Source organism: Mesoplodon densirostris, chromosome 11 (assembly GCF_025265405.1).
Source record: "Mesoplodon densirostris isolate mMesDen1 chromosome 11, mMesDen1 primary haplotype, whole genome shotgun sequence".
Lineage (NCBI taxonomy): Eukaryota > Metazoa > Chordata > Mammalia > Artiodactyla > Ziphiidae > Mesoplodon > Mesoplodon densirostris.
Window position 1 is genome coordinate 88030875 of NC_082671.1, and position 23977 is coordinate 88054851.

The window sequence follows — 23977 nt, forward strand, 5'->3', positions numbered from 1 at the left end:
GGTATATCTCTCCATCTATTTGTATAATCTTTAATTTCTTTCATCAGTGTCATATAATTTTCTGCATACAGGTCTTTTGTCTCCTTAGGTAGGTTTATTCCTAGATGTTTTATTCTTTTTGTTGCCATGGTAAATGGGAGTGTTTTCTTGATTTCACTTTCAGATTTTTCATCATTAGTGTACAGGAATGCCAGAGATTTCTGTGCATTAATTTTGTATCCTGCTACTTTACCAAATTCATTGATTGGCTCTAGTAGTTTTCTGGTAGCATCTTCAGGATTCTCTATGTATAGTATCATGTCATCTGCAAACAGTGACAGCTTTACTTCTTCTTTTCCAATTTGGATTCCTTTTATTTCCTTTTCTTCTCTGATTGCTGTGGCTAAAACTTCCAAAACTAAGTTGAATAAGAGTGGTGAGAGTGGGCAGCCTTGTCTTGTTCCTGATCTTAGTGGAAATGGTTTCAGTTTTTCACCATTGAGGAAGATGTTGGCTGTGGGTTTGTCATATATGTCCTTTATTATGTTGAGGAAAGTTCCCTCTATGCCTACTTTCTGCAGGGTTTTTATCATAAATGGGTGTCGAATTTTGTCGAAAGCTTTCTCTGCATCTATTGAGATGATCATATGATTTTTCTCCTCCAATTTGTTAATATGGTGTATCATGTTGATTGATTTGCGTATATTGAAGAATCCTTGCATTTCTGGAATAAACCCCACTTGATCATGGTGTATGATCCTTTTAATGTGCTGTTGGATTCTGTTTGCTAGTATTTTGTTGAGGAATTTTGCATCTATGTTCCTCAGTGATATTGGCCTGTAGTTTTCTTTCTTTGTGACATCCTTGTCTGGTTTTGGTATCAAGGTGATGGTGGCCTTGTAGAATGAGTTTGGGAGTGTTCCTCTGTCTGCTATATTTTGGAAGAGTTTGAGAAGGATAGGTGTTAGCTCTTCTCTAAATGTTGGATAGAATTCGCCTGTGAAGCCATCTGGTCCTGGGCTTTTGTTGGAAGATTTTTAATCACGGTTTCAATGTCAGTGCTTGTGATTGGTCTGTTCATATTTTCTATTTTTTCCTGATTCAGTCTTGGCAGGTTGTGCATTTCTAAGAATTTGTCCATTTCTTCCAGGTTGTCCATTTTATTGGCATAGAGTTGCTTGTAGTAATCTCTCATGATCTTTTGTATTTCTGCAGTGTCAGTTGTTACTTCTCCTTTTTCATTTCTAATTCTATTGATTTGAGTCTTCTCCCTTTTTTTCTTGATGAGTCTGGCTAATGGTTTATCAATTTTGTTTATCTTCTCAAAGAACCAGCTTTTAGTTTTATTGATCTTTGCTATCGTTTTCTTCATTTCTTTTTCACTTATTTCTGATCTGATCTTTATGATTTCTTTCCTTCTGCTAACTTTGGGGTTTTTTGTTCTTCTTTCTCTAATTGCTTTAGGTGCAGGGTCAGGTTGTTTACTCGAGATGTTTCCTGTTTCTTAAGGTGGGATTGTATTGCTATAAACTTCGCCCTTAGAACTGCTTTTGCTGTGTCCCATAGGTTTTGGGTCATCGTGTCTCCATTGTCATTTGTTTCTAGGTATTTTTTTTATTTCCTCTGATTTCTTCAGTGATCACTTCGTTATTGAGTAGTGTATTGTTTAGCCTCCATGTGTTTGTATTTTTTACAGATCATTTCCTGTAATTGATGTCTAGTCTCATAGCATTGTGGTCAGAAAAGATACTTGATACAATTTCAATTTTCTTAAATTTACCAAGGCTTGATTTGTGACCCAAGATATGATCTATCCTGGAGAATGTTCCATGAGCACTTGAGAAAAATGTGTATTCTGTTGTTTTTGGATGGAATGTCCTATAAATATCAATTAAGTCCATCTTTTTTTTTTTTTTTTTTTTTTTGCGGTATGCGGGCCTCTCACTGTTGTGGCCTCCCCCGTTGCGGAGCACAGGCTCCGGACGCGCAGGCTCCGGACGCGCAGGCTCAGCGGCCATGGCTCACGGGCCCAGCCGCTCCGCGGCATATGGGATCCTCCCAGACCAGGGCACGAACCCATATCCCCTGCATCGGCAGGCGGACTCTCAACCACTTGCGCCACCAGGGAGGCCCAGTCCATCTTTTTTAATGTATCATTTAAAGCTTGTGTTTCCTTATTTGTTTTCATTTTGGATGATCTGCCCATTGGTGAAAGTGGGGTGTTAAAGTCTCCTACTATGAATGTGTTACTGTTGATTTCCCCTTTTATGGCTGTTAGTATTTGCCTTATGTATTGAGGTACTCCTATGTTGGGTGCATAAATATTTACAATTGTTATATCTTCTTCTTGGATCGATCCCTTTATCATTATGTAGTGTCCTTCTTTGTCTCTTCTAATAGTCTTTATTTTAAAGTCTGTTTTGTCTGATATAAGAATTGCTACTCCAGCTTTCTTTTGATTTCCATTTGCATGGAATATCTTTTTCCATCCCCTTACTTTCAATCTGTATGTGTCTCTAGGTCTGAAGTGGGTCTCTTGTAGACAGCATATATATGGGTCTTGTTTTTGTATCCATTCAGCCAATCTGTGTCTTTTGGTGGGAGCATTTAGTACATTTACATTTAAGGTAATTATTGATATGTATGTTCCTATTCCCATTTCCTTAATTGTTTTGGGTTCGTTATTGTAGGTCTTTTCCTTCTGTTGTGTTTCTTGCCTAGAGAAGTTCCTTTAGCATTTGTTGTAAAGCTGGTTTGTTGGTGCTGAACTCTCTCAGCTTTTGCTTGTCTGTAAAAGTTTTAATTTCTCCATCAAATCTGAATGAGATCCTTGCTGGGTAGAGTAATCTTGGTTGCAGGTTTTTCTCCTTCATCACTTTAATTATGTCCTGCCACTCCCTTCTGGCTTGTAGAGTTTCTGCTGAGAGATCAGCTGTTAACCTGATGGGGATTCCCTTGTGTGTTATTTGTTGTTTTTGCCTTGCTGCTTTTAATATGATTTCTTTGTGTTTAATTTTTGACAGTTTGATTAATATGTGTCTTGGTGTATTTCTCCTTGGGTTTATTCTTTATGGGACTCTCTGTGCCTTCTGGACTTGATTAACTATTTCCTTTCCCATATTAGGGAAGTTTTCAACTATAATCTCTTCAAATATTTTCTCAGTCCCTTTCTTTTTCTCTTCTTCTTCTGGAACCCCTATAATTCGAATGTTGGTGTGTTTAATGTTGTCCCAGAGGTCTCTGAGACTGTCCTCTGTTTTTTTCATTCTTTTTTCTTTATTTTGCTCTGCATCAGTTATTTCCACTATTTTATCTTCCACCTCACTTATCCGTTCTTCTGCCTCAGTTATTCTGCTATTGGTCCCATCTAGTGTATTTTTCATTTCATTTATTGTGTTTTTAATCGATGCTTGATTCATCTTTAGTTCTTCTAGGTCCTTGTTAACTGTTTCTTGCATTTTGTCTATTCTATTTCCAAGATTTTGGATCATGGAAATAGAATCTTGGATCATCTTTACTATCATTATTCTGAATTCTTTTTCAGGTAGACTGCCTATTACCTCTTCATTTGTTAGGTCTGGTAGGTTTTTATCTTGCTCCTTCACCTGCTGTGTGTTTTTCTGTCTTCTCATTTTGCTTATCTCCCTGTGTTTGGGGTCTCCTTTTTGCAGTCTGCAGATTCGTAGTTCCCATTGTTTTTGGTGTCTGTCCCCAGTGGCTAAGGTGGTTTCAGTAGATTGTGTAGGCTTCCTGTTGGGGGGGACTAGTGCCTGTGTTCTGGTGGTTGAGGCTCGATCTTGTCTTTCTGGTGGACAGGTCCACGTCTGGTGGTGTGTTTTGGGGTGCCTGTGGCCTTATTATGTTTTTAGGCAGCCTCTCTGCTAATGGGTGGTGTTGTGTTCCTGTCTTGCTAGTTGCTTGGCATAGGGTGACCAGCACTGTAGCTTGCTGGTTGTTGACTGAAGCTGGGTGGTGGTGTTGAGATGGAGATCTCTGGGAGATTTTCGCTGCTTGATATTATGTGGAGCTGGGAGGTCTCTTGTGGACCCGTGTCCTGAAGTTGGCTCTCCCACTTCAGAGGCACAGCACTGACTCCTGGCTGCAGCACCAAGAGCCTTTCATCTACCCGGCTCAGAATAAAAGGGAGAAAAAGTAGAAAGAAAGAATTAGTAGAAGAAAGAAAGAGAGAGGGAAAGGAAGGAAGGAAGGAAGGAAGAAAGAGAAAGAAAGGGAGGGAGGGAGGGAGGAAAGAAAGTGAAAGGAAGAAGGGAGGGAGGGAGGGAGGAAGGAAAGAGAGAAAGAGTGAAAGGAGGAAGGGAGGGAGGGAGGTGGGAAGGAAAAGAAAGAAAGGGGCGGAGGGAGGGAGGAAGGGAAGGTAGGAAAAAAAGAGAGAAGATAAAGTAAAATAGAATAAAGTATAAAATATAGTAGCGTTATTAAAAATAGAAAAGTAATTATAAAAAAAAAACGGACGGATAGAACCCTGGGACCTATGGTGGAAGCAAAGCTATACAGAGAAAATCTCACACAGAAGCATACACATACACATTCACAAAAAGAGAACAGGGGGAAAAAAATCTTAAATCTTGTCCTCAAAGTCCACCTCCTTAATTTGGGATGATTCGCTGTCCATTCATGCACTCCACAGACGCAGGGCACATCAAGCGGACCGTGGAGCTTTAATCCACTGCCTCCGAGGCTGCACAGAGAGATTTCCCTGTCTCTTTTCTGCTCTCACAGCTCCCGGGTCTCAGCCTTGGACCTGGCCCCGCCTCTGCTCAGGTCGCCGGAGGGCGTCCGTTCTTCGCTCAGACAGGACGGGTTTAAAGGAGCCGCTGATTCGGGGGCTGATTCTGGGGCTCCGGCTCACTCAGGCCGAGGGGAGGGAGGGGCACGCAGTGCGGGGCGGGCCTGCGGCGGCAGAGGCCGGCGTGACGTTGCACCAGCCCGAGGCGCTCCGTGCGCGTTCCCGGGGAAGCCGTCCCTGGGTCCTGGGACCCCGGCAGTGGCGGGCTGAACAGGCTCCCCGGAAGGGGGGCTGGGCAGTGACCTGCGCTCACACACAGGCCTTGTGGCGGCGGCAGCAGCAGCCCCAGTGTCCCACTCCTGTCTCTGGGGTCCGCGCCTACAGCCGCGGCTCGCGCCCGTCTCTGGAGCTTCTTTAAGCAGCGCTCTTAATGCCCTCTCCTCACGCACCAGGAAACAAAAGGGAAGAAAAAGTCTCTTGCCTCTTCGGCAGCTCCAGACTTTTTCCCCGGACTCCCTCCGAGCTAGCCGTGGCTCATTAGCCCCTTTCCGGCTCTCTTCCTGCCGCCAGCCCCAGTCCTCTCCCTGCGCTCCAACCGAAACCTGGTACCCAAGCCTCAGCTCCCAGCCCCGCCCACCCCGGCGGCTGAGCAGACAAGCCTCTCTGGCTGGTGTGTGCCTGAGGGCACCGCTACTCTGTGCGGGAATCTCTCCGCCTTGCCCTCCGCACCCCTGTTGCTGTGCTCTCCTCGGCTACTCCGAAGCTTTCCCCCTCCGCCACCCGCAGTCTCCGCCCGCGAAGGGGCTTCTAGTGTGTGGAAACCTTTCCTCCTTCACGGCTCCCTCCCACTGGTTCAGGTCCCGTCCCTATCCTTTTGTCTCTGTTTATTCTTTTTTCTTTTGCCCTACCCAGGTATGTGGGGAGTTTCTTGCCTTTTTGGGGGTCTGAGGTCTTTTGTCAGCGTTCAGTAGGTGTTCTGTAGGAGTTGTTCCACGTGTAGATGAATTTCTGATGTATCTGTGGGGAGAAAGATGATCTCCGCGTCTTACTCTTCCGCCATCTTGGTTGTTCCTCCCAGGGTTCATTATATTTCCTTCTAAACCTTTTCCTTACCTACTGTTACTTCTTCTGGTTAATGGCAACATTATCTTTCCACCAAGTTACTAAAGCCAGAAAATTGGATATTCTCATTTTTACACACTTACCCTCCCCTATTTGATCTGTCACAAAGTTTAGTTAATTCTATCTCCTTAACAGCTCTTATAACCTTTTTCTTTTTTTTTGCGGTACGCGGGCCTCTCCCTGTTGTGGCCTCTCCCATTGTGGAGCACAGGCTCTGGACGCGCAGGCTCAGCGGCCATGGCTCACGGGCCCAGCCGCTCTGTGGCATGTGGGATCCTCCCAGACCGGGGCACGAACCCATGTCCCCCGCATCGGCGGGCAGACTCTCAACCACTGTGCCACCAGGGAAGCCCCTCTTACAACCTTTTTTTATCTTCCCTGCTACGGCTTAGTTTAGGCTTCATCATCTCTCACTCAAAAATATTTTTCAGTATTTATAGTTGGCTCTCTCCCTATGTCTTGTACCTCTCTACTTAACTCTCCACATTGCTGCCAGACTAGTATTCTTTTTCTTTTTTAAAAAAATAAATTTATTTAATTTATTTTTGGCTGCGTTGGGTCTTCTTTGCTGCATGTGGGCTTTCTCTTGTTGCAGCGATGAGGGGCTGCTCTTCGTTGTGGTGCGCAGGCTTCTCATTGCAGTGGCTTCTCTTGTTGTGGAGCACGGACTCTAGGCGCATGGGCTTCAGTAATTGTGGTATGCATTCTCAGTAGCTGTGGCTCACGGGGTCTAGAGCGCAAGCTCAGTAGTTGTGGCGCACGGGCTTAGTTGCTCCGTGGCATGTGGGATCTTCCCGGACTAGGGCTCGAACCCATGTCCCCTGCATTGGCAGGTGGATTCTTAACCACTGTGCTACCACGGAAGCCCCAGACTAGTATTCTTAAAATGGAAATTTGATAGCTTTATTCTGAATATTAACTTTCACTAGTTTCTCATTGTTTATGGAATAGTCAGTGTATACTTTTCCAGGTTTATTTGTTACTATATGTGTTCTTCCCATCTTCCTGTACCTCTCCAATTTCTTAAAATTACATCCTGCCCTTCTATAACATATTGGGTAGCATGTGACTATGGGCAAGATATGTCTTCTAGGTCAAAGCCCACGTGACTTAGGTGGGTCATGAAGCCTTTTTGTTTTAAAGCTCTACAGTTAACATAGGGCAAATGGAGAATTCCATCAATATCAATCATATATATGAAACGTGATGCGTTAGTTTTCTGGGATCCAGATTTTAAAATTAGATGTATGGATAGCATATGCAGAATACAAAATTCAAATGGTTCAAAAAATTATGTGGTATAAATTGACTCCTTGCCACCCTTTCCCCCTAGCCTCTTACTTATCATCAGTTTCTTGTGTATATTTACAGAGATAGTGTATGCATGTATACACATATGCCTATATCTGTGTGTATATAAAGAAATATATAAATATATGTAATTACATAAAACAGAAGTTCTACATTGTCCTATACCTTTTGTTTCTCTGTGTATCTTATGGATTGTTTCATATCAATGCAGGTAAAGCTATCTCATTCTTCTTAATGACTGCATGGAATTTTATCATTCTCCTGTTCATAGCATTTAGGCTATTTCCAGTGTTTTGTAATTATAAATGTTGTTGTGGTATATGTCCTTGTGGACATAACATTTGCACATATTTGAATATATCTGGAAGTTAAATTTCTAGAAATGGAATTTTTGGATAAAGTTTCTCTTTAAAATTTTGATTGATGTTTCCTAATTTTCTTTTGTAAATATCCTAGATTGCTTTGATATGTTACACGTTTCAAAAGATTTTCTTTGCTAGGCAAATTGCTTTAAAAATTTGTTAAGTGGCACTTTTTAAAAGATTAATTGGAGCAACTGAGCCCACCCAATTAGAAGTTGAATTGGAATTATCTTCCTTTATCTTCCTTGCAATTTCATTCAATTTTGTATTAGCCTTTCAAGAATATTGTTATTAATTCCTCTCTTCATCGTTTTAGTTTATACATAGAGTTGGAAGATTAATAAAGAGTAGGGAAAACTTAAAACACATACACACTTTTCTATACACATATTAAGACTAAGTGTTCCCTGTGTTCTTCTCATATTAAGACTAAGTTGGCAGGTGGTTTCTACAAGTTGGGTAAGTTCATAGGGCCACATGGGAGAGAGGGAGGGGAGGGGAGACACACACACACACACACGAAATAAAGAAATGAAAACTAATGAAAGTGTCATAAAAAGACAAATTTTAAGAGTCAACAAAAGAAACAGGAATCTATTATCCAGTTTTACTTTTGTATTCAGAGATTAAAGACGTCACCTCAAAGTTTATCTCCATCATGAAGTGCTTTTAAGTAGAAGCGATCGCTATCTTTATGCCTCTGTTTTTTAAAAAAATTAATTGATTTATTTTTGGCTGCATTGGGTTTTTGTTGCTGTGTGGGGGCTTTCTCTAGTTGCGGTGAGTGGTGGCTACTCTTTGTTGTGGTGTGTGGGCTTCTCATTGCGGTGGCTTCTCTTGTTGTGGAGCATGGGCTCTAGGCACTCGGGCTTCGGTAGTTGTGTCACGCGGGCTCGGTAGTTGTGTCACGCGGGCTCAGTAGTTGTGGCTCGTGGGCTTTAGAGCACAGGCTCAGTAGTTGTGGCGCACGGGCTTAGTTGCTCCACGGCATGTGGGATCTTCCTGGACCAGGGATTGAACCCGTGTTCCCTGCATTGGCAGGTGGATTCTTAACCATTGCACTACCAGGGAAGTCCCTATGCCTCTGTTTTTATTTTTATCATAGAACTGATGGTCTGTTACTCTTACTGCTTTACATGTTTACTTCCCCCATTAAACTGAACAACTTGAGAGTCTGGCATAGACAAGTTCTGTTGAATAATGAATTAATTCTTTACATATGAATGGCTACCAAAGGTAGAGGACTTATTTCTCCATCTTTTACATTTTTCTTTGTTGGCAGTTTCCTTCTTTTTCTATCATTAACCATGTTTCACAGATGAAGCTGACTCTGTCTATTTGTTCTCTACCCCCACTCCCACCCTAGAGAATAATTCTCCCACCAGTATGTCCCATTATCTTTTACTTTCTGATATGCTTGTGCTGGTGTGGACTTGGTCTTCTGAAACATTAGAACTGATCCTGTTCCCTTTGTACTAGAATCAGTTAACTTGAGTATTCCCAATCAGCTCAGTTCAGTTTTATGTCTTCTACCATGGCAGCCATTGGAGTGGCGTGGAGGAAGGAGAATCCCTTTTTCTGCTATTTATAATCCAACAGGGGAAGATATGTTCCTCATATCCACAAGAATAATCCTAAATGTGTTTTCTCATGGAATCTTTTTCCTGCATTAGGGCCTTGAGGTGTCTGCTCACCATTCCTTTGTTAGACTGACTGAGAATTAGGTGAGGTGAACAGAATGTGAGGTTTTGACAGGAAAGAGCATTTCAGACTCAAGAAACAGAAAGAAGCCAGAATTGTTAGAGCTAAAGTAATGAGGGTGAGAGTGGTAAGGCAGGGAGTAGATTGTGCAGATTTTATAGTCCTTGTTAATGAGTTTAGATTTTACACTAACCGCAATAGGAAGCCATTGATGCTTATTGCTGGTAAATTAATGGGAGATATTTTGCTTTTGGCTCAGGTTCTTGACAGTCAGTTTTATCATTTCCATGAGAAAATGTTCTTCCATTTAGAGACAATGTGCTTTAGGAATAAAACTATTTTCCCAAGGATTATATATATATATATATATATATATATATATATATGCCACTATACATAAAATCTATAGTATTTTTTTTAAGACTTGAGAAAATTGGAATACTAATATGCAGTCACTGGCCATGATTTGTTAAAGAACATTAACTATTAATTCCTTTTTTTTTTCAACTTATGTTTAGAGATGACATAGCACTACTCAGACAAGAGGTCCAAGACCTACAGGCTTCACTTAAGGTAAAACTAAAAATGATTATACTTGTTTATTTTCAGTGTTTCAGATAAATAAAATCTTTTACAATTTACTGATTAAAAACCGATTTCTTCTCTTAGGAGGAAAAATGGTACTCAGAAGAATTAAAGAAAGAATTAGAAAAATTTCAAGGGCTGCAGCAGCAAGTAATTGCTTTTAAATACTTGAAGTGTGTTATTAGTTGTTTATTTTCATTGTTGAAAATTAAGCATAATACTTTTTTGTAAACAGGTGGCCTGATATGAATAACTTCCTAATTTGTTTCTCTGTGTATTAGCCTACATGTATATCCTTTGTAGTACTAATGAATGCAAACCAATATAGCTAATATGTGGGAAGGTCAGATGTAACTCCTTAAAGGTGCTCCATTAAGAATCATTTACCTATGGATTGTTTAAAACATTATTCTTATTTTCTGACAATATACCTAAATGGTTAAGAAATATAGGTTCAAACAGTAGTGAAGCTCTTCAAAGCATTTGTGTTTGTGACAAATTGGAAATCACTAAAATGTCTATTAATAAGGACAGAACTATTAGTAGCTGCTTACAGTTTATATTAGTGGAGATTGTTTGAAAACATGGGAAAACTGATGTATTAATGATGTTAAAAAACATTTGTGTCTTTGTACACACACAGGCACATATGTACTATACAACTTTACATAAAAATAATACATAGGGAAAAGAACAACAAAATCATTGTGGTATCAAAAGTGGTTATTTTGAGGGATTTCACTTGATATCTTAGATTCTTTATATATATGTTCTTTATAGCTTAATGTATTTTCTAAACAATGTCTTAACCAATTATGATTTTTATACTAAAATTATTTTGACTTTTATACTAAACTTACATAAAGAATCATAGAATAATGAATTTTACCAAATACATATATAGTTTTCATTTGTTAGAATAAAACTGACACCCTTTAACAATAGCTCTAATACTTTTATAAAGTAATTACTGATCCCTGTGCACATTATCTTAGCACATTATGACTCCCAGTTGGTCTTTTTGTCTTTTCACCAAAAATTGTGATTTGGACTAGGAAAAAAAACAAATAAATGGATAAAAAGATATCAGTCTTATTACTGCTCAGTTTCTATAATTGAGGATGCATTAAAGAGGTTTTTAGTAATCTAAAATACTTATAGTTCACTTATGTATGTTTTACATAGATGCCATTAACAATCACTCAAACATGAGCTGTATTATTTTCTGCACCTGAAAACACAGAGGAAATTGTTTACTACATTTGATATGGCTATTTTACATTTATAATAAATACATTCCCATAGTGCAATTGCCTTGATAAGAAATTTACCTTTGGGGGAAAATGTATTTTAAATACTGATGATTATTAGCAATCAGTATGTCTAAATCCAATGTATAGGAAAATAAAAAGTCAGATGTACTATGAGATACCTTATGAAACTTTTTCAGATATGTATAATTCTTTAGAATATGGAAATAATGACTAGGTGGTATATTATTTTATTCCTAATGCATGGGATAAATTAAACCTTATGGAATACATTCTTTATTTCAGCTCCCTTTAAAGACAATTTATAATCTGGAATTAAAAATTTATGTTTTTAAAGCCAGTTTTTTAGTAGTGTTAGTTTCATGGCATATTTCAGCTTATAAAAATTTTCAAATATTATAGGATTGAATCTTATCTGCTAACTTAAGTATTTGCTTTAGAATCTATTTTTATAATTGTGATAGTTTATGTTACTTATTACTGTATTTATGGAATTTAAGATGCCATCTTGGCAAGACTCATAAAAATTTAATATATGTTAACATAAAAGAATTCTTAGAATCAGTGAGCTACAGTTACATCATTATTCCAGACTGCCTAGTCATACCTTAGAGATCTAGAAGAATGTGAGCAGGCCAAGATTTGATTTTCATCAAAATCTTGCTACTTACCTGACAGAATGTGGATTTCAGAGATTTTTTTTCACATTGGCAATTTTAACAGTATTGTCTTTTCCTTTTAATGTATTTATGTTTTTTGTTTTCATTGAGGAGTCTAAACCTGATGGATTAGTGGCTGATTCATCAGCAGGTAACTTTACTTGAAGCTGTTATTTTTTCATTTTTCTATTTCTTCTTTCTCATCCTTTTTTACTTCTTTCTTTTTCTGTGATGCTTGCTACAAGAATTTTATTTTGTGATTATACTTTATGGCTTTAAAACAGTGACGATAACAGTCATATTCTAGGCCAAGAGTATTTATTACCTGTGAACTTTGTAACTTAATCAGTTAATGAAATCTTAGTCCTGTTTTAGTGCATTATATTCTGAAGTTAGAAAGAAACTCCTGAAATATTACATTAATATGGTGGTTAATGAAAATTTAGATCTGTATTAAAGAGCGATGCTGTTTTTTCTCTTGAAGTAAAAAAATTATGAAACTAGCATCTTTGTAATTACTTTAACTGGAGGAATGCGCAATGAATAATCAAAATTATATTTTGAGATTAGCTATTGTATTTAATGTCCCTCTGAAATCCCTTTTCTTTATGAGAATGAAGTAGTAGGAGTTGACTGCATATTTTAATTGATTATTTTATTTGAGACCTTGATTGTTCTTAAAACAGTTCTAATTTCATTTCACATTGTGACATATTTCCTCAGAGGCACAGGATATATTCCTTTTTGGTCAGTTGACAGATATAGGAAAATAACGGAGAAATGTGAATTCAAAATAATCCTTAAACAAATATTTATAAATTATTTGGGTATGATTGCTGTATATTCCTTTCATTTGTTTTACATGTTTGTAAACTATGACTTGAGCCTTAAATGAATTGGCTATGCTTAATTCTTTTTTTTTAAAATAAATTTATTTATTTTATTTTTGGTTGCATTGGGTCTTTGTTGCTGTGCGCCGGCTTTCTCTAGTTGCGGCGAGCTGGGGCTACTCTTCGTTGCGGTGTGCAGGCTTCTCATCGCAGTGGCTTCTCTTGTTGCAGAGCATGGGCTCTAGGCGCGCAGGCTTCAGTATTTGCGGCATGTGGGCTCGGTAGTTGTGGCTCGCGGGATCTAGAGCGCAGGCTCAGTAGTTGTGGCGCATGGGCTTACTTGCTCTGAGGCACGTAGGATCTTCCTGGACCGGGGCTCCAACCTGTGTCCCCTTCATTGACAGGTGGATTCTTAACCAGGGAAGCCCTATGCTTAATTTTTAAAATGTGAAGATACTCTACTAGTAATTGGCTAGTAGACATATGTTGATTGTCTTTAACTTCTACAATGATTATAAGTAATAACAATTTAGGAAATGTAATTCACATTGTATTTGAATAATTACTGTACTTTTTTGTAGAACTACAGTCTCTGGAACAGCAGTTAGAAGAAGCCCAAACAGAAAATTTTAATATTAAGCAAATGAAAGACTTATTTGAACAGAAAGCAGCCCAACTTGCCACTGAAATTGCAGGTAAATTAAATCAGAATTATTTAGCCAATATATCAGTATCATTACAATTTTGCCATTGTATATCCTAGAAATAAACATTGTATTTTAGTGTGATAAAGCATTTGTTATAGATTGTGGTGGTGATTACTGGCACTGGCATTTAATGATAATACAGTTGCTATATAAGTTATTTCGTTTGTTCTCCCACCTCCTTTCAAAGGACTGATTTTCTCTGTAAAATTCTTCTTGATTTTTACAGAAGGTGAATTTTCTTTTGGGGTATGCTTAAAGATTAACAAGTAACATTTTGAAGAAGTTAAATAATATAGTACAGATTTAACATTTGGTTATGCTAACAATCACATAATTTTTCAAACTACATATACATGCTTTTAGGTAATATATTGTATGTGATTAAGAATACATTAAAATGTGGGCCTCCCTGGTGGCGCAGTGGTTGAGAGTCCGCCTGCCGATGCAGGGGATACGGGTTCGTGCCCCGGTCTGGGAGGATCCCATATGCCGCGGAGCGGCTGGGCCCGTGAGCCATGGCCGCTGGGCCTGCGCATCCGGAGCCTGTGCTCCGCAACGGGAGAGGCCGCGACAGTGAGAGGCCCACATACCGCAAAAAGAAAAAAAAAAAAAAAAAAAAGAATACATTAAAATGCTAATTAGTAATTTATCGCTGTGTGGAATTTATGTAGACAAAAACATTTGATCATTTAAAGTTTTTTTTTTTTTTTTGTGGTACTTGGGCCTCTCACTATTGTGGCCTCTCCCGTGGCGGAGCACAGGCTCCGGACACGCAGGCTCAGTGGCAATGGCTCACGGGCCCAGCCGCTCCGCTGCACGTGGGATCTTCCAGACTGGGGCACGAACCCGTGTCCCCTGCATTGGCAGGCAGACTCTCAACCACTGCGCCACCAGGGAAGCCCTAAAGTTTATCATTTAGCACCAGAGGGCAGACAGCAGAAGCAAGAAGAACTACAGTCATGCAGCCTGTGGAACACAAACCACGTTCACAGAAAGATAGACAAGATGAAAAGGCAGAGGGCTATGTACGAGAGGAAGGAACAAGATAAAACCCCAGAAAAACAACTATATGAAGTGGAGATAGGCAACCTTCCAGAAAAAGAATTCAGAATGATGATAGTGAAGATGATCCAGGACCTCGGAATAAGAATGGAGGCAAAGATCGAGAAGATGCAAGAAATGTATAACAAAGACCTAGAAGAATTAAAGAACAAACAAACAGATATGAACAATACAATAACTGAAATAAAACCTACACTAGAAGGAATCAATGGCAGAATAACTGAGGGAGAAAAACAGATAAGTGACCTGGAAGACAGAATGGTGGAATTCACTGCTGCAGAACAGAATTAAGGAAAAAAGAATGAAAAGAAATGAAGACAGCCTATGAGACCTCTGGGACAACATTAAACGCAACAACATTTGCATTATAGGGGTCCCAGAAGGAGAAGAGACAGAGAAAGGACCAGAGAAAATATTTGCAGAGATTATAGTTGAATACTAACCTAACATGGGAAAGGAAATAGCCACCAAAGTCCAGAAAGCGCAGCGAGTCCCATGCAGGAGAAACCCAAGGAGAAACACACTGAGACACTTAGTAATCAAATTGGCAAAAATTAAAGACAAAGAAAAATTATTGAAAACAGCAAGGGAAGAATGACAAATAACATACAAGGGAACTCCCATAAGGTTAACAGCTGATTTCTCAGTAGAAACTCTAAAAGCCAGAAGGGAGTGGCATGATATACTTAAAGTGATGAAAGGGAACAACCTACAACCAAGATTACTCTACCAGGCAAGGATCTCATTCAGTTTCGATGGAGAAATCAAAAGCTTTACAGACAAGCAAAAGCTAAGAGAATTCAGCTCCACCATGCCAGCTCTACAACCAATGCTAAAGGAACTTCTCTAAGTGGGAAACACAAGAGAAGAAAAGGACCTACAAAAACAAACCCAAAACAATTAAGAAAATGGTCATAGGAACATACATACCGATAATTACCTTAAACGTGAATGGATTAAATGCTCCAGCCAAAAGACACAGGCTTGCTGAATGGATACAAAAAAAAGACCCATATATATGCTGTCTACAAGAGATCCACTTCAGACCTAGGGACACATACAGACTGAAAGTGAGGGGATGGAAAAAGATATTCCATGCAAATGGAAATCAAAAGAAAGCTGGAGTAGCAATGCTCATATCAGATAAAATAGACTTTAAAATAAAGAATGTTACAAGAGATAAGGAAGGATGCTACATAATGATCAAGGGATCAATCCAAGAAGAAGATATAACAAACATAAATATATATGCACCCAACATAGGAGCACCTCTATACATAAGGCAACTGCTAACAGCTGTAAAAGAGGAAATCGACAGTAACACAGTTATAGTGGGGGACTTTAGCACCTCACTTACACCAATGGACAGATCATCCAAAATGAAAAAAAATAAGGAAATAGAAGCTTTAAATGACACAATAGACCACCACATATATTTAATTGATATTTATAGGACATTCCATCCAGAAACAGCAGATTACACTTTCTTCTCAAGTGCGCACGGAATGTTCTCCAGGATAGATCACATCTTGGGTCACAAATCAAGCCTCAGTAAATTGAAGAAAATTGAAATCATATCAAGCATCTTTTCTGAGCACAGTGCTATGAGAGTAGAAATGAATTACAGGGGAAAAAACGTAAAAAACACAAACACATGGAGGTTAAACACTGCATTACTAAATAACCAAGAGATCACTGAAGAAATCAAAGAGGAAATCAAAAAATACCTAGAGACAAATGACAATGAAAACACGATGATCCAAAACCTATGGGATGCAGCAAAAGCAATTCTAAGAGGGAAGTTTATAGCTATACAAGCCTACCTCAAGAAACAAGAAAAATCTCAAATAAACAGTCTAACCTTAACACCTAAAGGAACTAGAGAAAGAAGAACAAACAAAACCCAAAGTTAGCAGAAGGAAAGAAATCATAAAGATCAGAGCAGAAATAAATGAAATAGAAACAAAGAAAACAATAGCAAAGATCAATAAAACTAAAAGCTGGTTCTTTGAGAAGATAAACAAAATGGATAAACCATTAACCAGACTCATCAAGAAAAAGGAGAGGACTCAAATCAATAAAATTAGAAATGAAAAAGGAGAAGTTACAACAGACACTGCAGAAATACAAAGCATCCTATGAGACTACTACCAGCGACTCTATGCTAAAAAAATGGACAACCTGGAAGAAATGCACAAATTCTTAGAAAGGTATAACCTTCAAAGACTCTACCAGGAAGAAATAGAAAATATGGACAGACCAATCACAAGTAATGAAATTGAAACTGTGATTAAAAATCTTCCAACAAACAAAAGTCCAGGACCAGATGGCTTCACAGGTGAATTCTATCAAACATTTAGAGAAGAGCTAACACCCATCCTTCTAAAACTCTTCCAAAAAATTGCAGAGGAAGGAACACTCCCAAACTCATTCTATGAGGCCACTATCACCGTGATACCAAAACCAGACAAAGATACTACAAAAAAAGAAAATTACAGACCAATATCACTGATGCATACAGATGCAAAAATCCTCAACAAAATACTAGCAAACAGAATCCAGCAACACATTAAAAGGATCATACACCATGATCAAGTGGGATTTATCCCAGGGATGCAAGGATTCTTCAATATATGCAAATCAATCAATGTGATACACCATGTTAACAAATTGAAGAATAAAAACCATATGATCATCTCAATAGATGCAAAAAAAGCTTTTGAGAAAATTCAACACCCATTTATGATAAAAACTCTCCAGAAAGTGGGCATAGAGGGAACCTACCTCAACATAATAAAAACCATATATGACAAACCCACAGCAAACATCATTCTCAATGGTGAAAAGCTGAAAGCATTTCCTCTGAGATCAGGAACAAGACAATGATGTCCACTCTCACCACTGTTATTCAACATAGTTTTGGAAGTCCTAGCAACGGCAATCAGAGAAGTAAAAGAAATAAAAGGAATACAAATTGGAAAAGAAGAAGTAAAACTGTCAATGTTTGCAGATGACATGATACTATACATAGAGAATCCTAAAGATGCCAGCAGAAAACTACTAGAACTAATCAATGAATTTGGTAAAGTTGTAGGTACAAAATTAATGCACAGAAATCTCTTGCATTCCTATACGCTAATGATGACCTGAAAGAGAAATTAAGGAAACACTCCCATTTACTATTGCAACAAAAAAATAAAATACCTAGAAATAAACCTACCTAGGGAGACAAAAGACGTGTATGTAGAAAACTATAAGACACTGATGAAAGAAATTAAAGATGATACCAAAAGATGGTGAGATATACCATGTACTTGGATTAGAAGAATCAATATTGTGAAAATGACTCTACTACCCAAAGCAATCCACAGATTGAATGCAATCCATGTTGAATTACCAATGGCATTGAAGTAGAGCAAAAAATCTTAACATTTGTTTGGAGACACAAAAGACCCCGAATAGCCAAAGCAGTCGTGAGGGAAAAATACGGAGCTGGAGGAATCAGGCTCCCTGACTTCAGACTATACTGCAAAGGTTCCATAATCAAGGCGATATGGTACTGGCACAAAAACAGAAAGATAGATCAATGGAACAAGATAGAAAGTACAGAGATAAACCCACGCACCTATGGTCAACTAATCTATGATAAAGGAGGCAAGGATATACAATGGAGAAAAGACAGTCTCTTCAACAAGTGGTGCTGGGAAAACTGGACAGCTACATGTAAAAGAATGAAATTAGAACACTCCCTAACACCATACACAAAAATAAACTCAAAATGGATTCGAGACCTAAATGTAAGAACGGACACTATAAAACTCTGAGAGGAAAACATAGGAAGAACACTCTTTGACATAAATCACAGCAAGATCTTTTTTGATCCACCTCCTAGAGTAATGGAAATAAAAACAAAAATAAACAAATGGGACCTAGTGAAACTTCAAAGCTTTTGCACCGCAAAGGAAACCATAAACAAGACGAAAAGACAGCCCTCAGAATGGGAGAAAATATTTGCCAACATATCAACAGACAAAGGATTAATCTTCAAAACATATAAACAGCTCATGCAGCTCAATACTAAACAAACAACCCAATCCAAAAATGGGCAGAAGACCTAAATAGACATTTCTCCAAAGAAGACATACAGATGACCAAGGAGCACATGAAAAACTGCTTAACATCACAAATTATTAGAGAAATGCAAATCAAAACTACAACGAGGTATCACCTCACACCAGTTAGAATGGGCTTCATCAAAAAATCTACAAACAACCAATGCTGGAGAGGGTGTGGAGGAAAGGGAACCCTCTTGTACTGTTGGTGGGAACGTAAACTGATACAGCCACTATGGAGAACAGTATGGAGGTTCCTTAAAAAACTAAAAATAGAATTACCATATGATCCAGGAATCCCACTACTAGGCATATACCCAGAGAAAACCACAATTCAAAAAGACGCATGCACCCCAATGTTCATTGCAGCACTATTTACAATAGCCAGGTCATGATAGCAACCTAAATGCTGATCGACAGATGAATGGATAAAGAAGTTTGGTACATATATACAATGGAATATTACTCAGCCATAAAAAGGAACGAAATTGGATCATTTGTTGAGACGCGGATGGATCTAGAGACTGACATACAGAGTGAAGAAAGTCAGAAAGAGAAAAACAAATATCGTATATTAATGCATATATGTGGAACCCAGAAAAATGGTACAGATGAACCAGTTTGCAGGGCAGAAATTGAGACAAAGATGTAGAGAACAAACGTATGGACACCAAGCGGGGAAAGCGGCGGGGGTTGGGGGTGGTGGTGGGATGAATTGGGCGATTGGGATTGATATGTATACACTGATTTGTATAAAATTGATGACTAATAAGAACCTGCTGTATAAAAAAATAAAATAAAATTCAAAAATTAAAAAAAATAGTTTACCATTTAATGTAATCAGAAGTATAATTTTTTTGTATATATTTATGGTTATCAAAGGAATGTGAATTTGAATTAGAGTGATATATAGATATATACTGGAATATACAAGAATTTATAAAACTGTCCTTCCCTAGAGTTAATGTCATGTCATTTGTGTAACTATCCTTAATTAGATATAAAGTCAAAATATGATGAAGAAAGGAGTCTTCGAGAAGCTGCTGAACAAAAAGTGGCCCATCTAACAGAAGAATTAAACAAAGGAGCAACTATAATTCAAGATCTAAAGACTGAACTGGTAATTTAGAAGCCATTTACTAGAATGTACCTTATTTGAAATTGAAAAATTAAATATATACAGTGATGAAACATTTTTGGAAGTACAGCTTGAGTAGAATGGAGGAAAGAAAAAATTCCCTTTAGTTTTACCACGTAAATGTATATACTTTATATGATTTTTAAAGTAAAAATGGAATTTTATGACATAATTTATGACATTAACATTTTTGTTGTTTCTATCTTAATATCAAGTGTCTTTTTTAGTAGTGTCCATATTTGCATCTCTGATCTTACCATCCCTTGAACTTTAGTTTTATAAATTCATACTTTTAGGATACTTCTGATTGCATTTCTAGCTTTCATTTCAAATTCAATAAGTATAACATCAAGTCATCCTGTTTCCTCTGTAACTGTATTTCTGTCAGTGGTACCATGTATTTGCATCACTCTCCCCAGGCTTAACAACTTTGGGTCTGTCCTTGCCTCCTTTCTGTCTGTTATTTAGCACTCAAGAAATATGTGAATAAATGAATCAACTGTATTCAATCTGCAACAAACCCAAATTATGTTTATACCTGTTCCTTCTTCATGTTATTGACCAGTTTCCTAGGATAAAAAAATGAAGGAATTCAGCATTTATCAAGTGATTGTTATCACCAGTGGGTGTACTTTGTGAAGGAAAGGAAAGCAATTAAATCGCTAAGGATAATTGTGAATTTGTGATTTTGTACCTTGAGTGGTTATACTATTAAGTATAAGATAGAGCGGGAAAAGGAGAGGATGGTTGGGGGAAGACATCAGTGTTCGATGTTTGGAATCTAGTAATTGATATTAAAATTGTTTTATTTTGATTTCTTAGTAGTAAAACTATTTTAAAAATGTGTGTTGGGCTTCCCTGGCGGCACAGTGGTTGAGAGTCTGCCTGCCGATGCAGGGGACACGGGTTTGGGCATCCCACATGCCGCGGAGCGGCTGGACCTGTGAGCCACGGCCGCTGAGCCTGCGCGTCCGGAGCCTGTGCTCCGCAGCGGGAGAGGCCACAGCAGTGAGAGGCCCGTGTACCACCAAAAAAAAAAAAGTGTGTTATTTTAGTTTCACTGTGATTTTTAATTAAAATGTGTTGCTTCGCAGCTTCAGAGACCTGGAATAGAAGATGTTGCTGTGCTTAAGAAAGAACTGGTCCAAGTTCAAACGCTAATGGACAACATGACTTTGGAATGTGAGAGAGAATCTGAAAAACTCAAAGATGAATGCAGAAAGTTACAAGCAGAACATGCTCACTCACAGGTAATGAAGTTTAGTGCACTTAAATGAGATTGATGTTAACTTGTTTAGTGTGCACTCTTGAGTGAAGAAGCCAGGATTTTTCCAAGTGACCTATCAAGCAGTATTTACCTTTCTTTGATCTGGTCTGAGTAATATTTGTATATAGTCAATATGGTCTGATAGTCAATATTTTTAATCTTTGCTCTATGAAGCTAGAGACTTAGAGAAGAATGTTTGCATACAAGAGTATTATTCTGTTTAATAAATGATGTATATTGTATAGAAATTATATTTAAAGTTAAATTTGCTCCAGACTAGTCAGTAAGTAGTAATTAAGTTTATTTCAATTTGGTAGGGGTAAAGGAAGTATGATTTCATTGTCTTCATTTGTATAACCAATGTTGTTTAGAAAAAGTATTTAAGACTTATTTTCTATTCGACTTCTTTTTCATTTATCAGTTATTTAATTTTGTGGTTGAAAGAAGTCATAAAAATCATCTAGTCTAACACTCCATCCAGGAATTCCCTTTATAGCATCTCTGATAAGTGATCTATAACTCTTGCTAGGTGGTGTAGGGGGTGCATATTTCTTCCTAAGTCAGCCATTCCATTGAGTTGACATTTGTTTCCCTATAATTTATATGCACTGGTTCCAGTTCTCAGAAATTAAACATAATAAATTGTTCTTTTCCACATGAAATATTTGAAGGCTGTTCATATTTACTCTGAGTTTTTTTCTCTTCCAGGATAAACATTGTCAGTTTCTTTTACTATTTCTTGCATGACTTTGGCCTGTAAATCCCTTATATAATTATGTCAGCATATGACAAACTCTAGGATGTATAGTAAATATATTTGCTTAAAAATGCCTTTGTCCTTCCTACTGTATCATAGGAGGTATTTTCTTATAACTAGTACTATGTGTAGTTCTTAAGCTCCCATATATGATGTGGACCTCTGTTTTTCATGTTTTCAGTTTAAAAAGTTAAGTTACAGTGACATTTCAACTTGCATCTCTTTCTTAGAGTTTTTCAGCTGGTGATCTAAAAGCCACTCTATTCATAATTAGTAACTTATTAATGAGCTATGGAGTATAAATATTATAGATAACCCATGTCAACCTTTATTTTAGTTCCTCCTATATCTTATCAGTGGAGGAATGGTGGAAGTTTATGGGTACAACATGCATAGGCATGTGAGGCTTTATGATGCTTAACATTTCAGACTTTAAAGTTTATGAACTTCAGGTGCAGATTTCCCAAAAGTGATCTTTGTAGCCCAATGACACATAGTACCACAAATTTTCAAATAATTCCAGGGAGTTCATGAATTTATCAAAGCCAACAAAAAGCTCCTAATGTGTAATCAAGGAGAGGCTGAATCAAAGAAGCCTCATGAGGTAAAATCCCATCCAAATAATGCTTGAGTAGAAATTTCTTTTAACCCTGTAAGTTAAGTATTAAGTTTGTTTTATATTTAAGGAATCTGGGCTCAATGAGGTTAAATAACTTGTTCAAGGTCATGCACCTAACATAAAGAAGCTTGGATTAGAACTCAAGTTCTGTCTGAAACTCGTGTTCTTTCTATATCATGTTATTTCCCATTTTAGGTGGTCTGGTGATTGCCTTAGAAGTAAATTTGTGCTATTAATCTTGATCTAATACTTATTTTTATTACTTTTTATATCTTGACATATTGTATATTTATATTGAGTATAGCTTAAAATACTTCTGAGTTGTGTCTAATACCATTTCCATATGAAAAAAAATTACTGTCTAAATATTCCATCTCATTTATTTGTTTATAACTGTGCTTAGCTTCTGCTTACTCCTTGAAAAATGGCATGTATTTTATTAATTTATTAAAATTCATTTCTATTTATTCTCAGTTAAGTGTGTTAGTGAATTATATAACTTGAACTTAATAGAAAAAAACCTATTTTATATATTACTGCTTTACTGAACCTAAAACATTGGAATCAGAAACAAAACAGTAAAAGGAATTAAAGAAACTAAAAATGTGATGATTTGTTTGGTATTTCTGGTTGAGACTCAAGATATACCACCTGGTATCATACATTGTTAAATATGTTCCATTCCTTTCATTAAAAATATAACTTATGGGGCTTCCCTGGTGGCGCAGTGGTTGAGAGTCCGCCTGCCAATGCAGGGGACACAGGTTCATGCCCTGGTCCGGTAAGATCCCACATGCCGCGGAGCGGCTGGGCCCGTGAGCCATGACTGCTGAGCCTGTGCGTCCACAGCCTGTGCTCCGCAATGGGAGAGGCCGCAACAGTGAGAGGCCCACGTACCGCAAAAAAACAAAACAAAACAAAAAAATATAACTTATGAATTCATTGACATTTAAAAAATCTAGATATTTTAGAAGGCATATAGAAAAATAACTCATTCTAAAGCATTTAAAAGTACTTTTTAAATAATTAGCTTTTCTTTAGATCAGAAATTAAGGTTAATAAAAGGATTATTCCTAAAAATCTACATTATTAAAAATATCAAAGCTGTAATCAACTTATATTTGGTGTTGTCTTTAATGGAAATGATTTTTTAAGAATTTTATTTGTATTCCAAATATACTTTTTTTTTTTAAATTTTTTTTTTTTTTTTTGTGGTACGTGGGCCTCTCACTATTGTGGCCTCTCCCGTTGCGGAGCACAGGCTCTGGACGCGCAGGCTCAGCGGCCATGGCTTATGGGCCCAGCCACTCCACAGCATGTGGGATCTTCCCAGACCGGGGCATGAACCCGTGTCCCCTGCATCGGCAGGCGGACTCTCAACCACTGTGCCACCAGGGAAGCCCCAAATATACTTATTTGAATCCCAATGTTTAAAGCTAAAAAGGTTATAAAGAGATGGGATAAGTATGATTACACTCATGCATAGTTACTAAAGAGGGCATTTAAGTATCATTTAAAAGTAAGCTAGTATAAGAGATCAGATTTAGAGGTGTGTTTGGACTTCTTATTGTATGTTCAATGTGTACTTTTGTCAGTCTTGTCTTCCACCTTTCATCCATCATTTTATTTTATTTTTTTCTGCTTTCTAATGGAGATACTTAAACTTGAGGTAATGTGTTTTTGGAAGGCTTTTAATATTAGTACTACTTTTAATATAGCACCTTCTAGCACTATATGGCAATTTTGTG

The 23977-nt window shown here is 37.7% G+C and overlaps 1 protein-coding gene across 4 annotated transcripts in view; it reads left to right on the top strand.

The window, feature by feature from the left end:
- Positions 1–23977, top strand: part of EEA1 (early endosome antigen 1) — a 148428-nt gene that overhangs the window by 51989 nt on the left and 72462 nt on the right. For all 4 annotated transcript variants that reach the window (XR_009533772.1, XR_009533773.1, XM_060112102.1 and 1 more), the window contains exons 4-9: positions 9741–9795; positions 9892–9957; positions 11849–11888; positions 13149–13262; positions 19447–19568; positions 20681–20836. Coding sequence is in view for 2 of the 4 variants with exons in the window: in XM_060112102.1 (XP_059968085.1) it covers positions 9741–9795; positions 9892–9957; positions 11849–11888; positions 13149–13262; positions 19447–19568; positions 20681–20836 (553 nt within the window). In the remaining 2 variants the exon portion in view is untranslated. The remainder of the gene's footprint in view (positions 1–9740; positions 9796–9891; positions 9958–11848; positions 11889–13148; positions 13263–19446; positions 19569–20680; positions 20837–23977) is intronic.